The following is a 16,625-nucleotide window of genomic DNA, read 5'->3' as shown; positions in this document are numbered from 1 at the left end:
GGGCAAACCCCTCTCCAAAAAAAAAAAAAAAAAAGATATAGAACATTCAGAATCTGGGTGTGCTCACTCCAGTCACCAACTCATCCTTAAAGAGTAACCTCTGACTTCTATAAGCAATGATTACTTTTGGAATTATAAAGTATATGAAGGGTCTTAAAAGTTCATAGAAAATGTGTATTACTAAACACTATGTACAGATTTCAAAAAATTTTTAGACAAAATTAAACTATTTTATTTCTATTTTTCCATTTTTTTTTTTTCTGGAGAGGTTTATGCTACAGGGCATGTACGCTCGCCAGAAAGACAGAGAGAGACAGAAAGCGAGAAATCACCCCCCAAGGGGAATGGCCATGCCGCAATCCCTTCCCCACCATTCTCCTCTCGGGATCTTGGGCACGCACATACACGTGCCCGGCGTGAGTGTAAGCCACTGGGTCTGGGGCTCAAACCGTGGCCAACTACATGGGAATCCAGTGACACAGCCATTATGCCAACTGCTGGTCCTGTCTCCATCAACTTTTTGAAGTCACCTCGTACATACTTTTAGGTCTGTGATTTTTTTTTACTTTATGTTTGTGAGATTCTTCCATAATTTTTGTATGTAGTTAGAGACTGCTTCTTCTCATTACTGTAGAATGTTTCCCTATGAACGTTACAATTTATGTATTCTGCTGATGGGCATTTGGGTAGTTTCTCATTTGGGCTATTCTGAATAGTACTTCAGTGGGCTATCTAGTACATGTCTTTGGTTAACACATGTAAGCATTTCTGTTGACTATGCATCTAGAAATGAGATTTCTGGGTCTTAAGTCTCATGTTTGCCTAGCTTTAGGAGTTTCCTGACGTGTGTGTACCAATTTACAGTCCTAACATTGCTTGAGTTTAGGGGGTTCCATACCCTTGCCAATATTTGGGATTTTCTTTTCAGCTATTCTGGTGTGGGAGTGGTAGAACACGACACTGTGATTTTAGCTTACGTTTCTATGGTAGAGTACTATCTCATATGATGATGGACTATTTGGAAATCCTTTTTTTTTTTTTTTTTAAAGTTTTGCTACAGGGCACATGCACCTGTGTTGGAGAGAGTCAGAAAGGGGGAGGGGGAGTGAGAAATCACCCCTTAGGAGGGATGGCCACATCACAATACCTTGTCCTCCATTCTCCTCTCAGGATTTTAGGCATGTGTGCCTGGCATGTTTTTTAAGCCACCAGGTCTGAGATGCAAACCACGCAGTTGGTCACGTGGGGTCCAGGCACCTTAACCATTTTGCCGTCGGCTGGCCCTGGAGGTCCTCTTCTGTGGTGTGTCCAAGTCCTTTGCCTACTTTCCTATAGAGTTGCTTCTGTCAACCTGTTTATTGTCTACTAGATGAATAGTGATAATCTCTACTTCATTCCTGATATTGATATGACTTACTTTCTTTTCTTGATCCATCTTACTGGTCTATGGTACTTTCAAAGAAAACATTACTGGTCCTCTCTGTTTGTTTTCCTTTTCATTAACTTCTATTCTTTTATTTTCTTCGAATTTAACTGGCTAATATTTTTCAAGATCTTACATTTTTTCAACATTTCTTTTCTAATATTTTATTTTCATTTTTCTTTCTTAATATTTAAGGATATGTATGTTTCTTCAATAAGGCTATGACATCCCCCAAATTTATTTACTTGTCGGTTTCATTACTATTTACTTTAAAACATTTATTAATTTATTATGTGATTCCTGTTCAGGTTACTCAGATGTATAATTAATATGTGAGGATTTAGCTATCTTTTTCTTATTGATTTTCAGTTTAATTTCATTGTCATCAGAGAATATCTGGTTTTAAAAAAATAATTTGCCAGAAAATGCATGCACTTGCCAGCCAGATACAAGGAGACAGAAAGAGGGATCAAACATTGCACTCCCATGGGGAGTGGTCAAGCCACAATCCCTTTTTCTACTTTTCTCCATCCTGTCAGGATATTTTGGCCATACCTGCACAAGTGCCTGCCATGTTTCTCTAGTCTCCAAGTCCAGGTCTTGAACCTGGGGTTGGCTATGTGGGATCTGGCTGCCTTAACCACTAGGCCATAGAACTGGCCCGAGAATATTTGTTTTTAATTACTTGAAATCTGTAGTCCAGCATATGATCATTTGGTAATTGCTTCATGTGCACTTGAAATCAATGTGTATTTTGCAGATGCTGAACGGAATTTTTAATATACATTGGTTATGTAAACTTTTTAAATTTATGCTGTTTAATCTTTATCTATTTTCTGTTTGTTTTCTTATTGATTCCTTCTTGAGAGAGATGCTACATTCTTCGATGATGACTTTGGAATGGTATGTTTTCCCTATATAGCTAACAATTAGTGTCTCATAGTGAAATTGTGCTACTAAGAACAAACAAATGTGTAAATGTATCTTCCTGGTGGAGTGAATCTTTTATTTACATATATATATATATATTTTTTTTTTTTGGGGGGGGGAGAGGTTTTTTGCTATAGGGCGTGTGTGCTTGCCAGACAGACAGAGACACAGAGACAGAAAGTGAGAAATCACCCCCCAGGGGGGATGGTCATGCCGCAATCCCTCCTCCTCCATTCTCCTCTCGGGATCTTGGGCACGCACGCACACGCGCCCGGCGTGAGTTTTAAGCCACCGGGTCCAGGACGGGAACCGTGGTCGACTATGTGGGAGTCCAGCGACATAGCCATTACACTAATTGCTGGTTCCCAATCTTTTATATTTATGAATATCACTCTCTATTGCTAGTAATACTTGTCTTAAAGTATACGTTGACAAGTAATATAGTATCAGCCTACATTTGGTTAATGCTTCATCTTTTAAAAGAAGTTTATTTTTGAAAGAGCTAAGACAGAGACAGGAAATCTAACAGGGTATACCCATGCTGTGATCTTCCCTCTAGCTTTCTAGCCACTAAGGCTAGAAACTGGCATGTGAGGATCTGAACCTATAGCCTTCCCGCATGGCTCAGCTCCAGTATGGCACAGTGGCACTCTACCGCCGGTGCTACTGTGGCTGGGCCTCCTATATATGTATCTTTCCACCCTCTTTTTCTCTTTTCTTTCTTTCTTTCTTTCTTTCTTTCTTTCTTTCTTTCTTTCTTTCTTTCTTAAATTATCTCTAGAACCTTTTAGTAGGCAAAATTTATATTTTTCCATGAGTATATGCATGAGGTGGGGAGACACACACACATACACAGAGGGAGAGGGAGAGGGAGAGAAAGACAGCATCCCCAACAGGGTTTTGACACTGTGATCCACCTCCAGACTCAGTCAGCCTTGAACCATGGTAACTACGTGTCTGGCATATTCAGGGAGGCCTCTGGATGTGAACCTGGGGCCTTTCATGTGGGTCAGCCTCACAGACCATTGTGTCTTATCGCTCTAAGACCCGCTGGCCCCCGGTATGTCTTTTTCTGTTCTCTTACTTTCAACCTTTGCACAGCCTAATATTTAAATTATATCTTACAAAAGCAACATAATTTTTAACTTTTTTCTTTTTCTTTTTTTTTTTTTTTTAGGTTTTTGCCATAAGGCACATACACTTGCTAGAGACAGAGAGGGAGAGTGAGAAATCAGCCCCGAGGAGGGATAGTCATGCTACATTCCCTTCTCACCCATTTTCCTTTTGTGATTTTGGGCACAGGTACACATGTATCTGGTGTGCTTATCTGGCCACCAGGTCCAGTGCCTTAACCTCCACACCACCTGCTGGCCTATAATCCTTGTCTTTAATCGGAGTATTTGTACCATCTCACTGTCCGCATACTTTGCCTCATCTGTCCTGTTTCTACTTGTTCTTTCGTCTCCTCTTCTATTTAGATTACAAGAGTTACATACACTTTTAGTCTCTGAGTGGCTCCCTCAGAGCTGTGCAGCCAATTCAGGAGCCACTAGTCACACATGGCAATTTAGGGTGCGTGTTCTAATACATGTCACCTTATGCTTTAGTGATACTGATGATGGTGACGGTAACTTCACACAGCGCTCATTTAATCTTAACCACACCTGAGGAGGAGAGTACACACACTATTTATATAAATATATACACACACACAAGTATTTATTTACTCTATTCACACATACACACACACCCCTTTTATAGATAAACTGAGATGCAGGGAGTAAATAAATTAACCAACAGTGATCTGATTTACACCAAGAGCCTCTGTCTCAGGCATGTACACTTACATGATATTTTCCATAGATTTGGGTTTAATAAAAATGGAGACTGGGTGAAGCTGTGCAATCTGTAATCTCTTTATAGCATTTCCAGACACATCAAGGATACAGTGTTTACCCTAAAATAGAGGGAATAAAGAAAAACCAGTGAACCGAATCTTTCAGTTTTATCAAAGGTAAACTTACCACAGACGAAAGGTCTAGATTATGGCATGTGCAGATCTTTACTCACTTTAAGCATATCTGTCATTTCTGTTAGCAAATTTTAGAGAGAAAATAAAGACAATAATAACTTGCCACTCTGAAACAAATATTACATTTAAAAAGAAATGAAAATTCACTTCCCATTACTGCTACATTTCATAGATAGTCATCTTTCAAGATGACCAATATAGGGTTCCAATCTTTAATTTTTGCCAAGAAATGGCATTAAAAACAAAACAAAGCAAAACAAAACTACCATTTTCCCATCACTAACATTTGACAAGAGAATAATGATCAACAGAGGATAAGAAAAGGAGAGAGAGAGAGAAATGGGACAAAGAAATGTGGTATTATCTGTTGAAGCTATTTTACAGTTTATCAACTAGAGAGAAATGTTCACATGTTGAAATACTCACTTCATAAGCTAAATAATGTGATTGACTGTATAAAAGAAAATGAAATAAAATGTAAATTAAAAAAAAAAAAAGAGAAAGTGAGAAAGTAAGCTGCCAGGTTGACCATGTGAGAGTCCATCGCCTTAACCACCACGCCACCTGCTGGCCCTGAATCTGGCTTTCTTTTTAAGTCTGGCTTTCTATGCATAGTCCTTATTAGCGGCTGGCCTTCTCATCTTTGCCGATCTTGATCCTGGTATTTTGAAGATAACAGATTTATTTGATAGACTATATTTCAATCCATTACCTCAGGATCAGATAGCAAATTAAATATTTGTGGTAGGAACACCACAGATATGACGTGCCCTTCTCAGATCATCAGATCAGGAGGTATATGACATCTTTTGACTCATTATTAGTGATATTAATTTTGATCCCTTATGTTTTTTTTTTATCTGCCATATTTCTCTGCTAAGCATTCATTATTTTAGTCTTTATAATTGGTAAATATTTCCAGGGAGGATGCTTTGAGATTAGGCAAATATCTGGTTTCACATCAAATTTTCACTCATTGATTTTAGCATATATTGATGATTCTTGCCTGAAACAATTACTAAAGAGATTTTCAAATATCATTACTTTTTTCACCTTGATTGGTAACTTTTTAAAAAATTAAAAATAGAAATTTTTGCTATATGGCATGTGTGTTTGCCGGAGAGACAGACAGAAAGTGAAAAGTAACCCCCGAGGGAGGATGTCCATGCCACAATCCCTTCTCCTCCATTCTCTACTCCTGATTTTGGGCATGCATGCACATGCACCGAGTGTGAGTTTTTTTTTAAAATAATGATTTATTTATTTAATTCCATTTGTTATTATTATTTTTTATTTAGACCAGAGAGAGAGAGAGAGAGAGAGAGAGAGAGAGAGAGAGAGAGAAAGAGAGAAAGGGAAAGCAATCCGCCAGGTCCAGGACTCAAACTGCAGTAGGCTACGTGGGAATCCAGCGCCCTTAACCACCTCGCCACCTGCCAGGCTGTCCCCATCCTCACCCTCCGCGCCCGCCCCCCGCCGTGTGAGTTTTAAACTACTGGATCTGGGACTCAAACTGTGGTCGACTGCATGGAAGTCCAGCAATGTAACCATTATGCCATCTGCCGATCCAATCAGCAGACGTTTTAATGTAAGGTCAAGTTTTTTCTTTTATTAATTTTTTTTTTTTTGAGAGGTTTTTGTTATAGGGTGCGTACGCTTGCCAGAAAGACAGAGACAGACAGAAAGTGAGAAGTCACCCCCCAGGGGGGATGACCACACCACAATCCCTTCTCTTCCATTCTCCTCTTGGAATCTTGGGCACGCACGTACACGCACCTGGTTTGAGTTTAATCCACCAGGGCTCGAACTGCAGTTGACATGGGAGTCCAGTAACATAGCCATTACACCAACTGCTGTTCCCGTATTCATTTTTTTGGGATGTATTTATTTGCATCATTATGGAGTCTTGGATTCTCATTTTACTCTATACATTGTACTTAAGTTATCATTATTTATTTTGATATTCAAATTATCCCAGACTCTGCCAGAAGGGGGCACCACAGGTTGACGTCTGTGTCTTTCTGACACCTCTTCATAATTCTTTGGGCATTCATTTTCTTATGGCACAGCCAGATTCCTAGCCCTAGAATCTGCCATGTCTCCAGAATCCTGAATCTTTTTAATGGGAAATGATATTCTGAAGGCAACATGTGGCACTAGATATTCTTATTGCTTACTAGGGTGCTGTTTTAGGCTTTCTTAGTGAATAGAGCAAATAAATACATGTCTATATACATTGTTGCACATGTATTTTCATACTGTTGGGTGTATCTTAGGGATAAATTCCTTGAAGTGGAATACTGGGTCAAAGGATAAATGCTTGTGTAGGTTCCTCCCTCCTTTTTCATTGAGAAAGAGAGAGAGAAATGGGGGGATGGGGATGGACCTTTACAGGGCCCTGTCACAGATCCTTTGTCCTTGCCTCTTAGTCAGCTAGGACTACAGGCATCTGTCACTGTGCCCAGCCCATTCAGGCTGTCTGTGAATGGACCCCAGGCCCCCTATGTGACCCCAACCTCATGCAGGGGCAACCCCATGTGCATGCACCACCACATTTGGGCTGCCTATGTAGTTTTGCTAGATACTGCCATATTCTGCTCCAAAACGCAAGTGCATATCCCCTTCAGCCCCATATTTTGCCTCCCACTATGGTGAAAAATGGGAGTTTTAGTGTAGTTTTAATTTCTCTTTAAAAAATAATTATTTTATTTATTACTGTTATTTTAAAATTTGCCACAGGGCACAGGTACTCATCAGAAAGGAGGAGAGGGAGGCAGAGAGAGATGGAGTGGTGGGGAAAGAGAGAAAGCAAGAAAGCAAGCTGTCAGGTATGGGACTCAAACTGTGGTTGGCCATGTAGGAGTCCAGCGCCAAACTGATATTTCTTTAATAGGATGATAACTTTATGATATAGTGTATTTAGGTCTTTCTTGGGATGTCTTTTCATTATGTTTGTCTAGTCATGTGTCACTATTACAGTTTTAATTAAAAGTTCTTTATGGTAGAGATAGAATCCTTTGTAGCTTTTCTTTTTGTGTTGTTCCTTTTCATATGAAGTTTGATTTGTCTAGTGCCAGAAGAAAGCCTGGCAGATAACATTTATTGTGATTGTGTTTAAATACAAATTAACTTTGTTAGAAGTGACAGCTTTATTGAGCTATCTTAGCCAAGAACAAGGGCTATATTTCCCATTATTCAAGTCTAATACTGTGTCTTTCAGGAGTGTTTTATAGGTTTCTTCATACAAGTCTGCATATTTCTTACTACTTTATATCTTTTTTTCTTATACGTGGGATGTTCTTAATCATATCTCCTAACTGACTATTGTTCATGTATGTAAGGCTAATAATTCCCGCATTTTAATTTTTATTTTTTTGAGAGGTTTTCGCTTATAGGGCGTGTGCACTCGCCAGACAGAGAGAGAGAGACAGACAGAGAGACAGAAAGGAGAAATCACCCCCCGGGGGGATGGCCACGCTGCAATCCCTTCTCCTACATTTTTCTCCTGGGATCCTGGGCACACACGCACATGCGCCCGGTGTGAGTTTTAAGCCACCGGGTCAGGGATGTGAACCACAGTCAACTACTTGGGAGTCCAGTGACATAGCTATTACGCTAACTGCTGGTCCCCCCTGCATTTTAATTTTAATAACTGCTTCCATACCCAGCCTTTGACTTTGTAAGTCTTTAATTTTATAATGGCTTTATGATTTTACAAAATACATTTTATAATTGATTATGTACTATTTTCTAGTACTATATTACCTGAAAATAGAGATAATTTTACTTATTTTTTTAATTTTATTTTTGTTATAGGGTGTGTGTGCTTGCTAGTGAGACAGAGAGAAAGTGAGAAATCACCCCATGGGAGGGATGGCCATGCTGCAATCCCTTCTTTAGTCACCTCTCAGGATTTTTGGCACGTATGCACATGTGCCTGGTGTGAGTTTCAAGCCACTGGGTCCAGCATTCATGGTTGACTAGGAGGGAGTCTAGTGCCTTAACCATTATGCCACCTACTGGCCCTGTTTTTTAATGCTATGCCTCTACTTTATTTCCCTGATGGCACAGACTCAACTACAGTGTACTGAATGGTAGTGGAGATACTGGGCCTCATTATCTTATTCCTTATCATAATGTAATTGCTTCAAGTGTCTCTCCCATTAAGGACTTAAAATTAAGGATATCTATGTAGTCATCTAGCTGCCCATCTCAATCTCTCTCTGTGCAATCCCTTTAAAAATAATATCTGTTGAATCAGCAGATGGCATGATGGTTATATCACTGGATTCCCACGTAGTCGACTGTGGCTCGAGTCCTGGATCTGGTGGCTTAAAACTCATGCTGAGTGTGGGTGCACACATATGTGCCCAGAATCCTGAGAGGAGAATGCAGGTGAAGGGATTCCAGTGTGGCCACTATCCCTGAAGGGAAATTTCTTGCTTTCTGTCTCTCTTGTTTGTCTCTCCACTGAGAGCATGCATCTCATAGCAAAAATCTCTCTCTAAAAAAATAGTATTTGTATTAGTAAGATACTAAAAATAATATCAACATTATTAAAATACTATTATATTAATATTGTTAACAATAATATTCATCTCCCAGATCCTCTTCTTTTGGGGAGAGGTTTTTGCTACAGCATGCGTGCGCTCGCCAGAAAGACAGAGAGAGACAGAGATGGCCACGCCGTAATCCCTTCTCCATTCTCCTCTTGGGATTTTGGGCAAGCAGGCACATGCACCTGGCATGAGCTTAAGCCACCGGGTCCAGCACTTGAACCTCGGTCGACTAGATGGGAGTCGAGCGACATAGCCATTACGCCAACTGCTGGTACCCCAAATGCTCTTAAAAAATTATTTTTTCTGAGTTTTTTCTAAAGGAAAGATACTGAATTCTGCCAAAGGCTTTTCAGCACCTGTGGATATATGATTTTTCTCATTAGCTTTTTTAATGTGGTAGATTACATTAATAGATTCCCTGATAGTAAACTGACCTTGAAACCCTTTAATCCCATTTGGTCATGAATATGATTTTTCAATATGGTACTGGGTTATGTTTACTAAAATATTTAGTATTTCTACACTGATATTTGTGATATTGGTCCCTCATTTTCTTTCTGTCTTCCTCAGGTAGAGAGAACAATATTATATTTGTTTCATGAAACAAATGAGAATGTTTTCCTTTATGTTCAATATTCTTGAACTGGTTTCGGAACTTCAGAACTATATAACTCTTAAAGATTTTGTAGAATACCCCTGTGAAGGCATCTAGGCCTGGTGTTTCTTTCATGGGGTAGTTCCTTGATAACTTGATATATTCGTTCTTTTTCTTTTTCATTTTATTTCTTATTATTTTTAAATTTGACTAGAGAGAGACATAGAGAGAAAAAAGGGAAAGTGAGAAAGCAAGCTGCCAGGTCCAGGGCTCAAATGGCAGTCAACCATGTGGGAGTCCAGTGCCTTAACTACCATACCACCTGCCAGCCCCGATATATTTCTCCTAAAGGTGATTACTCAACAGGTCAAGTTTGGTGAACTGTATTTTCTGAAGATATTATCCGCCTCATCCAAGTTTTCACATTTATTTATATAAAGATGTGCAAGTAGGGGCCAGCAGGTAGCTTGGTGGTTAAGGTGCTGGACTCCCACACGGCTGACAATGATTGGAGTCCAAGAGGCCCAGAGCCAGTGCCTTAAAAATCACACTGTGTGTGTGTGTATGAGTGCGTGAGTGCGCGTGCCCAAAATTCGGAAAAAAGAATGAAGGAGAAAGGACTGTGGCATGGCCATCCTTCTTGAAAGGGGATTTCTCACTCTCCCTTTCTGTCTCTCTCTGGCGAGTACACATATCCCATGGCAGAAACCTTAAAAAATGTGCAAAGTAGTGTTTTATGATTTTATAATGCTATAATGTTTCAATGATTACTTCCTTCTTGTTATTTCCTGTTTCAATTATTTGTGATTTTTTTTCCTTTAAAAAAAAGATCAGGTTGGTTAGTGGTTTGTCTGCTGTTTTTTTTTTTTTAAATCTGTTTTTCTATTTACCATCTTACTAATTTCTTTTATAAACAACTGTTATAAAAGTATACAGCAGTAGTGAAATGTTTTTTATATGATACTGAGCACATGTACACATGTGCAAGTGACAGAGAGAGCACCATTAACAGGGTCTTATCACGCCAGGATCCCCTCTCTCTAGCCCTCTAGCACCTCAGGACCTTGCACGTTTATGTGAGCATCCTGGGGATCTGAACCTATAATTGGCATGTCATTTCTAGGCTTTTAGGAATACTATGCTACAGCAGCTGGGATCAGAAAGGATATAAAAAATTTCCTCAAAGCACCAGAAAGAGTGATAATTAAAGCTTCCTTATGCCTTTTAAAAATATTTAAATTAAAAATTTTTAAGAATATTTAACTTTATTTACTCATTTATTCTAATTTGACCAGAGAGGGAGAGGGGAAGCGAGAACGCAAGCCACCAGAGTCAGGACTTGAACCATGGCTGGCCATATGGGAGTGTCCAGTACCTTAACCACTATGCCACCTGTTGGTTCCCTTAAATTTAATTTTATTACCTCATGCCTCTTTGTAATCCTTACCAGGTAGCCCTTCCCAAACCACTAGTCTTTCTCTTAGTACAGAGTCGTCTGAAATTTCCAGAACTTTATGTAAATACAATTCTGCAGTATGTACTTCTTTGTTGTCTAGCCCCTTCCACTTGGAAAAAATGTTTCGGATGAAACATGTTGCTGTGCATGTCAGTATTGCATGTTTATAACTGCTGATGTAAAGAGTTCACTCTTTATATTCCATCATACTTTATCCTTTCAATGACTGAGGGACATTTGGCTTGCTTCCGGTTTTTGTCTATTACAAATAGAGCTGCCATACAAGTCTCTATATGGACGTATGCTTTCCCCCTTGGGTAAATTCTGAAAAGTGGATATGTTAGGTTCATCTTTAAGCTGTTTTTCAAAGTGACTGTACCATTTTATATTCCCAGTAACAAAGCATGAGAGTTTCAGTTGCTCCATATTTTTGTCAAACTTGTCATAGGAAGATTTGTAAAGTTTAGTCATTCCAATGCATGTGTAGGGTTACCTCATTATAGTTTCAATTTGCATTTTCCTAGTAACTAATTTCCTAGCTTCAATTTGCATTTCCTAGTACTAATTTTCATGTACTTATTGGCCATTTGTGTATTTTCTCTGGAGAAATGTCTACTCAAATCCTTTGTCAATTTTTTTGGAGAGATTTCTTGCTATAGGGCATGTGCACCCACCAGGTGGCATGTGTACTTGCTGGAGAGAGTCAGAGAGGGGAGACTGATAAATCTCTTCTCCCAAGGGGCGATGTCCATGCCACAATTCCTTCTCTTTCATTTTCCTCTTGGGATTGTGGGTACGCACACACATATGTTTGGAAAGGTTTTCAACCATCGGGTCCAGGACTTGAACTGCAGCTGGTCCAGTGGGAGTCCAGCACCTTAACCATCACATCACTTACTGGCACCTTAACAGGCTTTATTTTTTTTAGGTAATACATTTAAATAGTGATAAATTCAATTTATTTATTTTTGTAATGGATAGATTGTGCCTTTGGTATACCTTATTAAAAATATTTAACTCTTAAGTTATGATGACTTCTTGTGTGTTCTTCTAGAAGGTTTAAAGTTTTAAGCTTTGTGACTGTTTTCTAAAGAAATTCCATTAAACATGGGACCAGCAGAAGGCATAAGGGTTACATCTCTGAACTCCAACACATCTGACTGCAGTTCGAGTACTGGACCCGCAGAGTGCCTATGCGTGTATTCCCAAAATCCTGGGGGGAGAATGGAAGAGAAAGAGTTGTGGTGTGGTACCCGTCCTCCCTGGGATGGGCGATTTCTCACTTTGCATCTGTCTCTCCTGTAAGTGCAGGCACCCTACAGCAAAAATTTCTCTTAAAAAAAAAAAATTCCACTAAACAATATGTACAATTTTCTACTTCCCTCAATCCTTGTTTTTATTTATGGTACTCTTATTTTTTTTTTTACAAAGTCTCATACTAATCAGAATTAAACAAACTTTTCACAGAAAAAGTAGCATTACAATGTGTAAAGCTGACATGCTGAATTACCGCTTTATGTTTGTAGATATTTCATGTCTTTTTTTTTAAAGAATTATTTTTATTTAACTTTATTATTTATTTATTTTCTTTTAATTTGACCAGAAAGGAACAGAGTGAGAGAAAGGGGGGAGCAGAGAGAGAGGGAATGCAAGGAAGTGAGCCGCCAGGTCTGGGACTCAAACCACACACAGTTGGCCACATGAGAGTCCAGCACCCTTAACCATCATACCACTGCCAGACCTCATGTTGAGTTCTGAATTATTAGTTTTGAAGGTATAAAATAAAATATATATATATATTTTTTGGAGAGGTTTTTGCCATAGGGTGCGTGCGCTAGCCAGAGAGAGACAGAGAGATAGAAAGTGAGAAATCGCTCCCCAGGGGGGATGGCCACGCCGCAATCACTTCTCCTCCAATCTCCTCTCAGGATCTTGGGCATGCACACACACGCACCCGGTGTGAGTTTTAAGCCACTGGGTCCAGGACGCGAACCGCGGTAGACTACCTGGGAGTCCAGTGACATGGCCATTACGCTAACTGCTGGTCCAGGTATAAAATAATTTAATCTTTATTTTCTAGGCCCAAAGAGTGATTAAGCACAGCAGTGTGCCCAGAAGTACACTGTTCTGGCATCAACATAAAACCGTTTTATCCTCAAGTCAATTTATCATCAGATTACTCTGATGGATGATTTTAGAAAATCTGTTGCTGTTACAGCATTTCTGAGTATTTTTTCACTGTCTTTCTAAAATAGAAAATTCGGAGGAGAAATCTGTATCTAGTTTCAGTACCAGGTGCAGCAATTGCATTTATCTTGAATATCTCATTCATTTTTATTGATAAACATGATTGATCTTAGCTCCTTAATACATTATATGCAGAAAGGCTAGGGACAAACATAATGTCTATCTCTAGCAAATAACCAGAATTAAAATAAAAATCTCTCTTAGAGAAAGTCATGTTATCATCTCTATTATTATTTTATCTAGGTTCTTTATTTTCTCTTATATGTATTCTTCTAACGCACATAAAATTAATTAAATAGATTCATAGCATTAATAAAAGTCATCAATACCACATCATCTATTCTATATTTTTTCAAAAACAGCAAGTTGGGACCAGCAGTTAGCGTAATGGCTATGTCGCTGGACTCCCATGTAGTCGACTGTGGTTCAAGTCCTGGACCCGGCGGCTTAAACTCACGCCGGGCGCGTGTGCGTGCGTGCTCAAGATCCCAAGAGGAGAATGGAGGAGAAGGGATTACAGCGTGGCCATCCCCCCTGGGGGGTGATTTCTTGCTTTCTGTCTCTGTCTCTCTCTGTCTTTCTGGTGAGCGCACGTGCCCTATAGGGAAAACCTCTCAAAACAAACAAACAAACAAACAAAAAACCAAAAATAACCCCAACAAGTTAAAGTTTCTATCCAACTATCCTTTCATCTTGTCAAGGGATGTTTTCTATTAGAAACTCTATTCTGAAATTCCTGTGGTGCTTACCTTTTCTGCCACTTCTCGCACAGACTGAACACTTGTTCCATACAGATGGTTGTTATATTGCCCAGCTTCAATGAATTTATGTTCTTGAATATCTTTTTCCATCTGCTCTCTTGAAGTAACAAAATGATAATCTCTTCCATCTACCTCATAATCTCGTTTTGGTCTAGTTGTATCTTTAAAAGAAAAGAAGTTCGGGAAATGTTTAATATTTTAAAATATTGTAAATCCATTTTCTACTTAAGTCATTTTTTTAAAGAGTTATTTAATTTAATTTTATTTATCCATCCATTCATTTTAATTTGACTAGAGAGAGACACAGAGAGAGGGGGCAGGGGAAGTGAGAAAGCAAGTCACCAGGTTTGGGACACGAACCATGACCAGCCATGAGGGAGTGTCCAGTGCCTTAACCACCACGCCACTTGTTGGTCCCTGATTTTTTTTTTTTTTTTAGAGGTTCTTCTTATAGGGCGTGTGTGCTTGCCAGAAGAGACAGAAAGTGACGAATCACCCCCAGGGGGCATGACCATGCTGCAATCCCTTCTTCTCCAATCTCCTCTCAGGATCTTGGGCACACATGCACATGCGCCCGGCGTGAGTTTAAGCCACTGGGTCTGGGACTTGAACTGCGGTCTACTACATGGGAGTACAACAACATAGCCATTACTCTAACTTCTGGTTCCTAAATCATTGTTTTTTTTTTTTTTTGCTATAGGGCACGTGTGCTCGCCAGATAGACAGAGACAGACAGAGAGACAGAAAGCGAGAAATCACCCCCCAGGGGGGATGGCCACGCCGCAATCCCTTCTCCTCCATTCTCCTCTCGGGGTCTTGGGCACGCACGCACATGTGCCCGGCGTGAGTTTCAAGCCACCAGGTCCGGGATGTGAACCGTGGTCAACTACGTGGAAGTCCAGCAACGTAGCCATTACGCTAACTGCTGGTCCCTAAATCATTGTTTTTTAAAGCTCAACACAACAGAGATTAAATTGGAAAAAGGACAGTAATATGGGATATGGATAAGCAACTGTAAAATTATTAAGTATAAATCATTAAAAAATGGTTCTGCTGGTCGCCCCAGTTTCAATCCTGGACCTGGAAGATTGCTTTTTTACTCTCCTCTTTCTCTGGTCAAATTGAATAATAAAATATTAAAGATTTACAAAAAATTGGTTATGTTTACTTTTACTATACACAGTGTCAAGATATGTAAGGAATAATAATTAAGACTGTTTGTGTTACTCACGAGGAACACAGGATCCAAATTTGTCAGGAAATTCTGAGATCAAGTCATCATTTATCCTGTCTTTCATAGGTCCCAATATGATCACCGGTCGAGTATAATTAACTGTAAAGAAAACCTACATATTAAAAGGAATAAACACCTAACAAACATCAATGCATTTTTTTGACCAGGAACGAAAATGTCTTTAACTGTTCTAAAGAATTTCTATTTTCTTTCTCCAACCCATCTCATTCCTACTATCAGCCCGAGAGGCCTAATTTGCTGTTTTATAAACCTTTACTAAGATCTTAAAACTTGACTCAATCTCTTGCTAGAATTTGGTAATTCCACCAAGTTTATCATTTTACCAGATAATGTTGGTATACACTGCCGACATTATCTCATTACAAATGAGAAAACAAAGTAGTGTTTCACTAATGATTTCTGAAGAAATAACTGTAAGGAAGCAGAGTGAAGAAGGGAAAAAAAGAAGTCTGGTGTCGGAAATGATCTAACAGCAGTGATCTGAAACGATGACCTAACAGAAGGGCACACGCCGGCTTACGGGATCATGCTGAATGAAGGGAGGCTGGCAATGAGAATGAGGACTGACACAGGAGGGATGGAAAGGAGGTCATACGAAGAAAGCTACTACAAACACAGAAAAATAACGTCTAGAACCTGACTGGATAAGGAACACAGAAATGTCAACAATGCTTTAGAGATTTTAAGAAAGAGTTATCGCAAAGACAGCGATGCTATTATAAATACTGAAAAGAAATTCTTATGAGAGAAAGCACCAATATAAAATAGCCAATATAAAATGATGAGATTCTAAAATACTGTGGGCTAAACCATGTTTTGTAAAATGCATATAAGTTCCTATATACATAGAGTTAAAAAAAAAAAAGGGAAAGTTCTAATGTAATATTTTGGAGATATGAGTTAGATCTCTTTTCCAAATTAAGAAGTACATTTTTGTCGAAGACTGTAAAACACTGACAAGCTTCACAAACCTTCTTGTTGATTCACTGGTTCATAAGATAAGACATACTCTTCTTGACCACCTATTAGAAAGTTAAACAACAAATGAGAAAATTTATAGAAAACTAGTGTTAATCTAATTCTTCATATATACAATAAAAACTACTAGGACTGTCCTGTGAAAACAGCAAAGATGCAGAAAAAGGTACTTCACATTTACAGCAAGATTTAGCTTAGAAGGTAGCAAATTATGAAGTCATAAATAAGTTTGAAAAATGTAAAACAAAATATAAATGTTCTACTTACTGAATAGCTATTGTTACTCTGCTTATAGATTATTATTAAATGCATTTAAAACATTCAGTTGTAATGTTGGGAATATGTGCAATTAATTTTTCACTTAAAATCTAAGAACTATTAAATATTTT

At 38.8% G+C, this 16,625-nt stretch overlaps 1 protein-coding gene across 5 annotated transcripts in view; it reads right to left on the bottom strand.

Annotated features, from left to right (window-relative positions):
- Window positions 1-16,625, bottom strand: part of DLG1 (discs large MAGUK scaffold protein 1) — a 331,865-nt gene that overhangs the window by 6,515 nt on the left and 308,725 nt on the right. For all 5 annotated transcript variants that reach the window (XM_006156759.3, XM_006156761.3, XM_006156762.3 and 2 more), the window contains 4 exons: window positions 16,230-16,280; window positions 15,235-15,336; window positions 13,992-14,164; window positions 4,201-4,310 (listed from right to left, as the gene is read on the bottom strand). In XM_006156759.3, the coding sequence (XP_006156821.1) occupies window positions 4,201-4,310; window positions 13,992-14,164; window positions 15,235-15,336; window positions 16,230-16,280 (436 nt within the window). The remainder of the gene's footprint in view (window positions 1-4,200; window positions 4,311-13,991; window positions 14,165-15,234; window positions 15,337-16,229; window positions 16,281-16,625) is intronic.

The sequence above is a fragment of the Tupaia chinensis genome, unplaced genomic scaffold, assembly GCF_000334495.1.
Source record: "Tupaia chinensis unplaced genomic scaffold, TupChi_1.0 Scaffold000515_1, whole genome shotgun sequence".
NCBI lineage: Eukaryota > Metazoa > Chordata > Mammalia > Scandentia > Tupaiidae > Tupaia > Tupaia belangeri.
The sequence above is the reverse complement of the archived record's forward strand: the minus strand, read 5'-3'. Positions and strand labels throughout refer to the sequence as shown.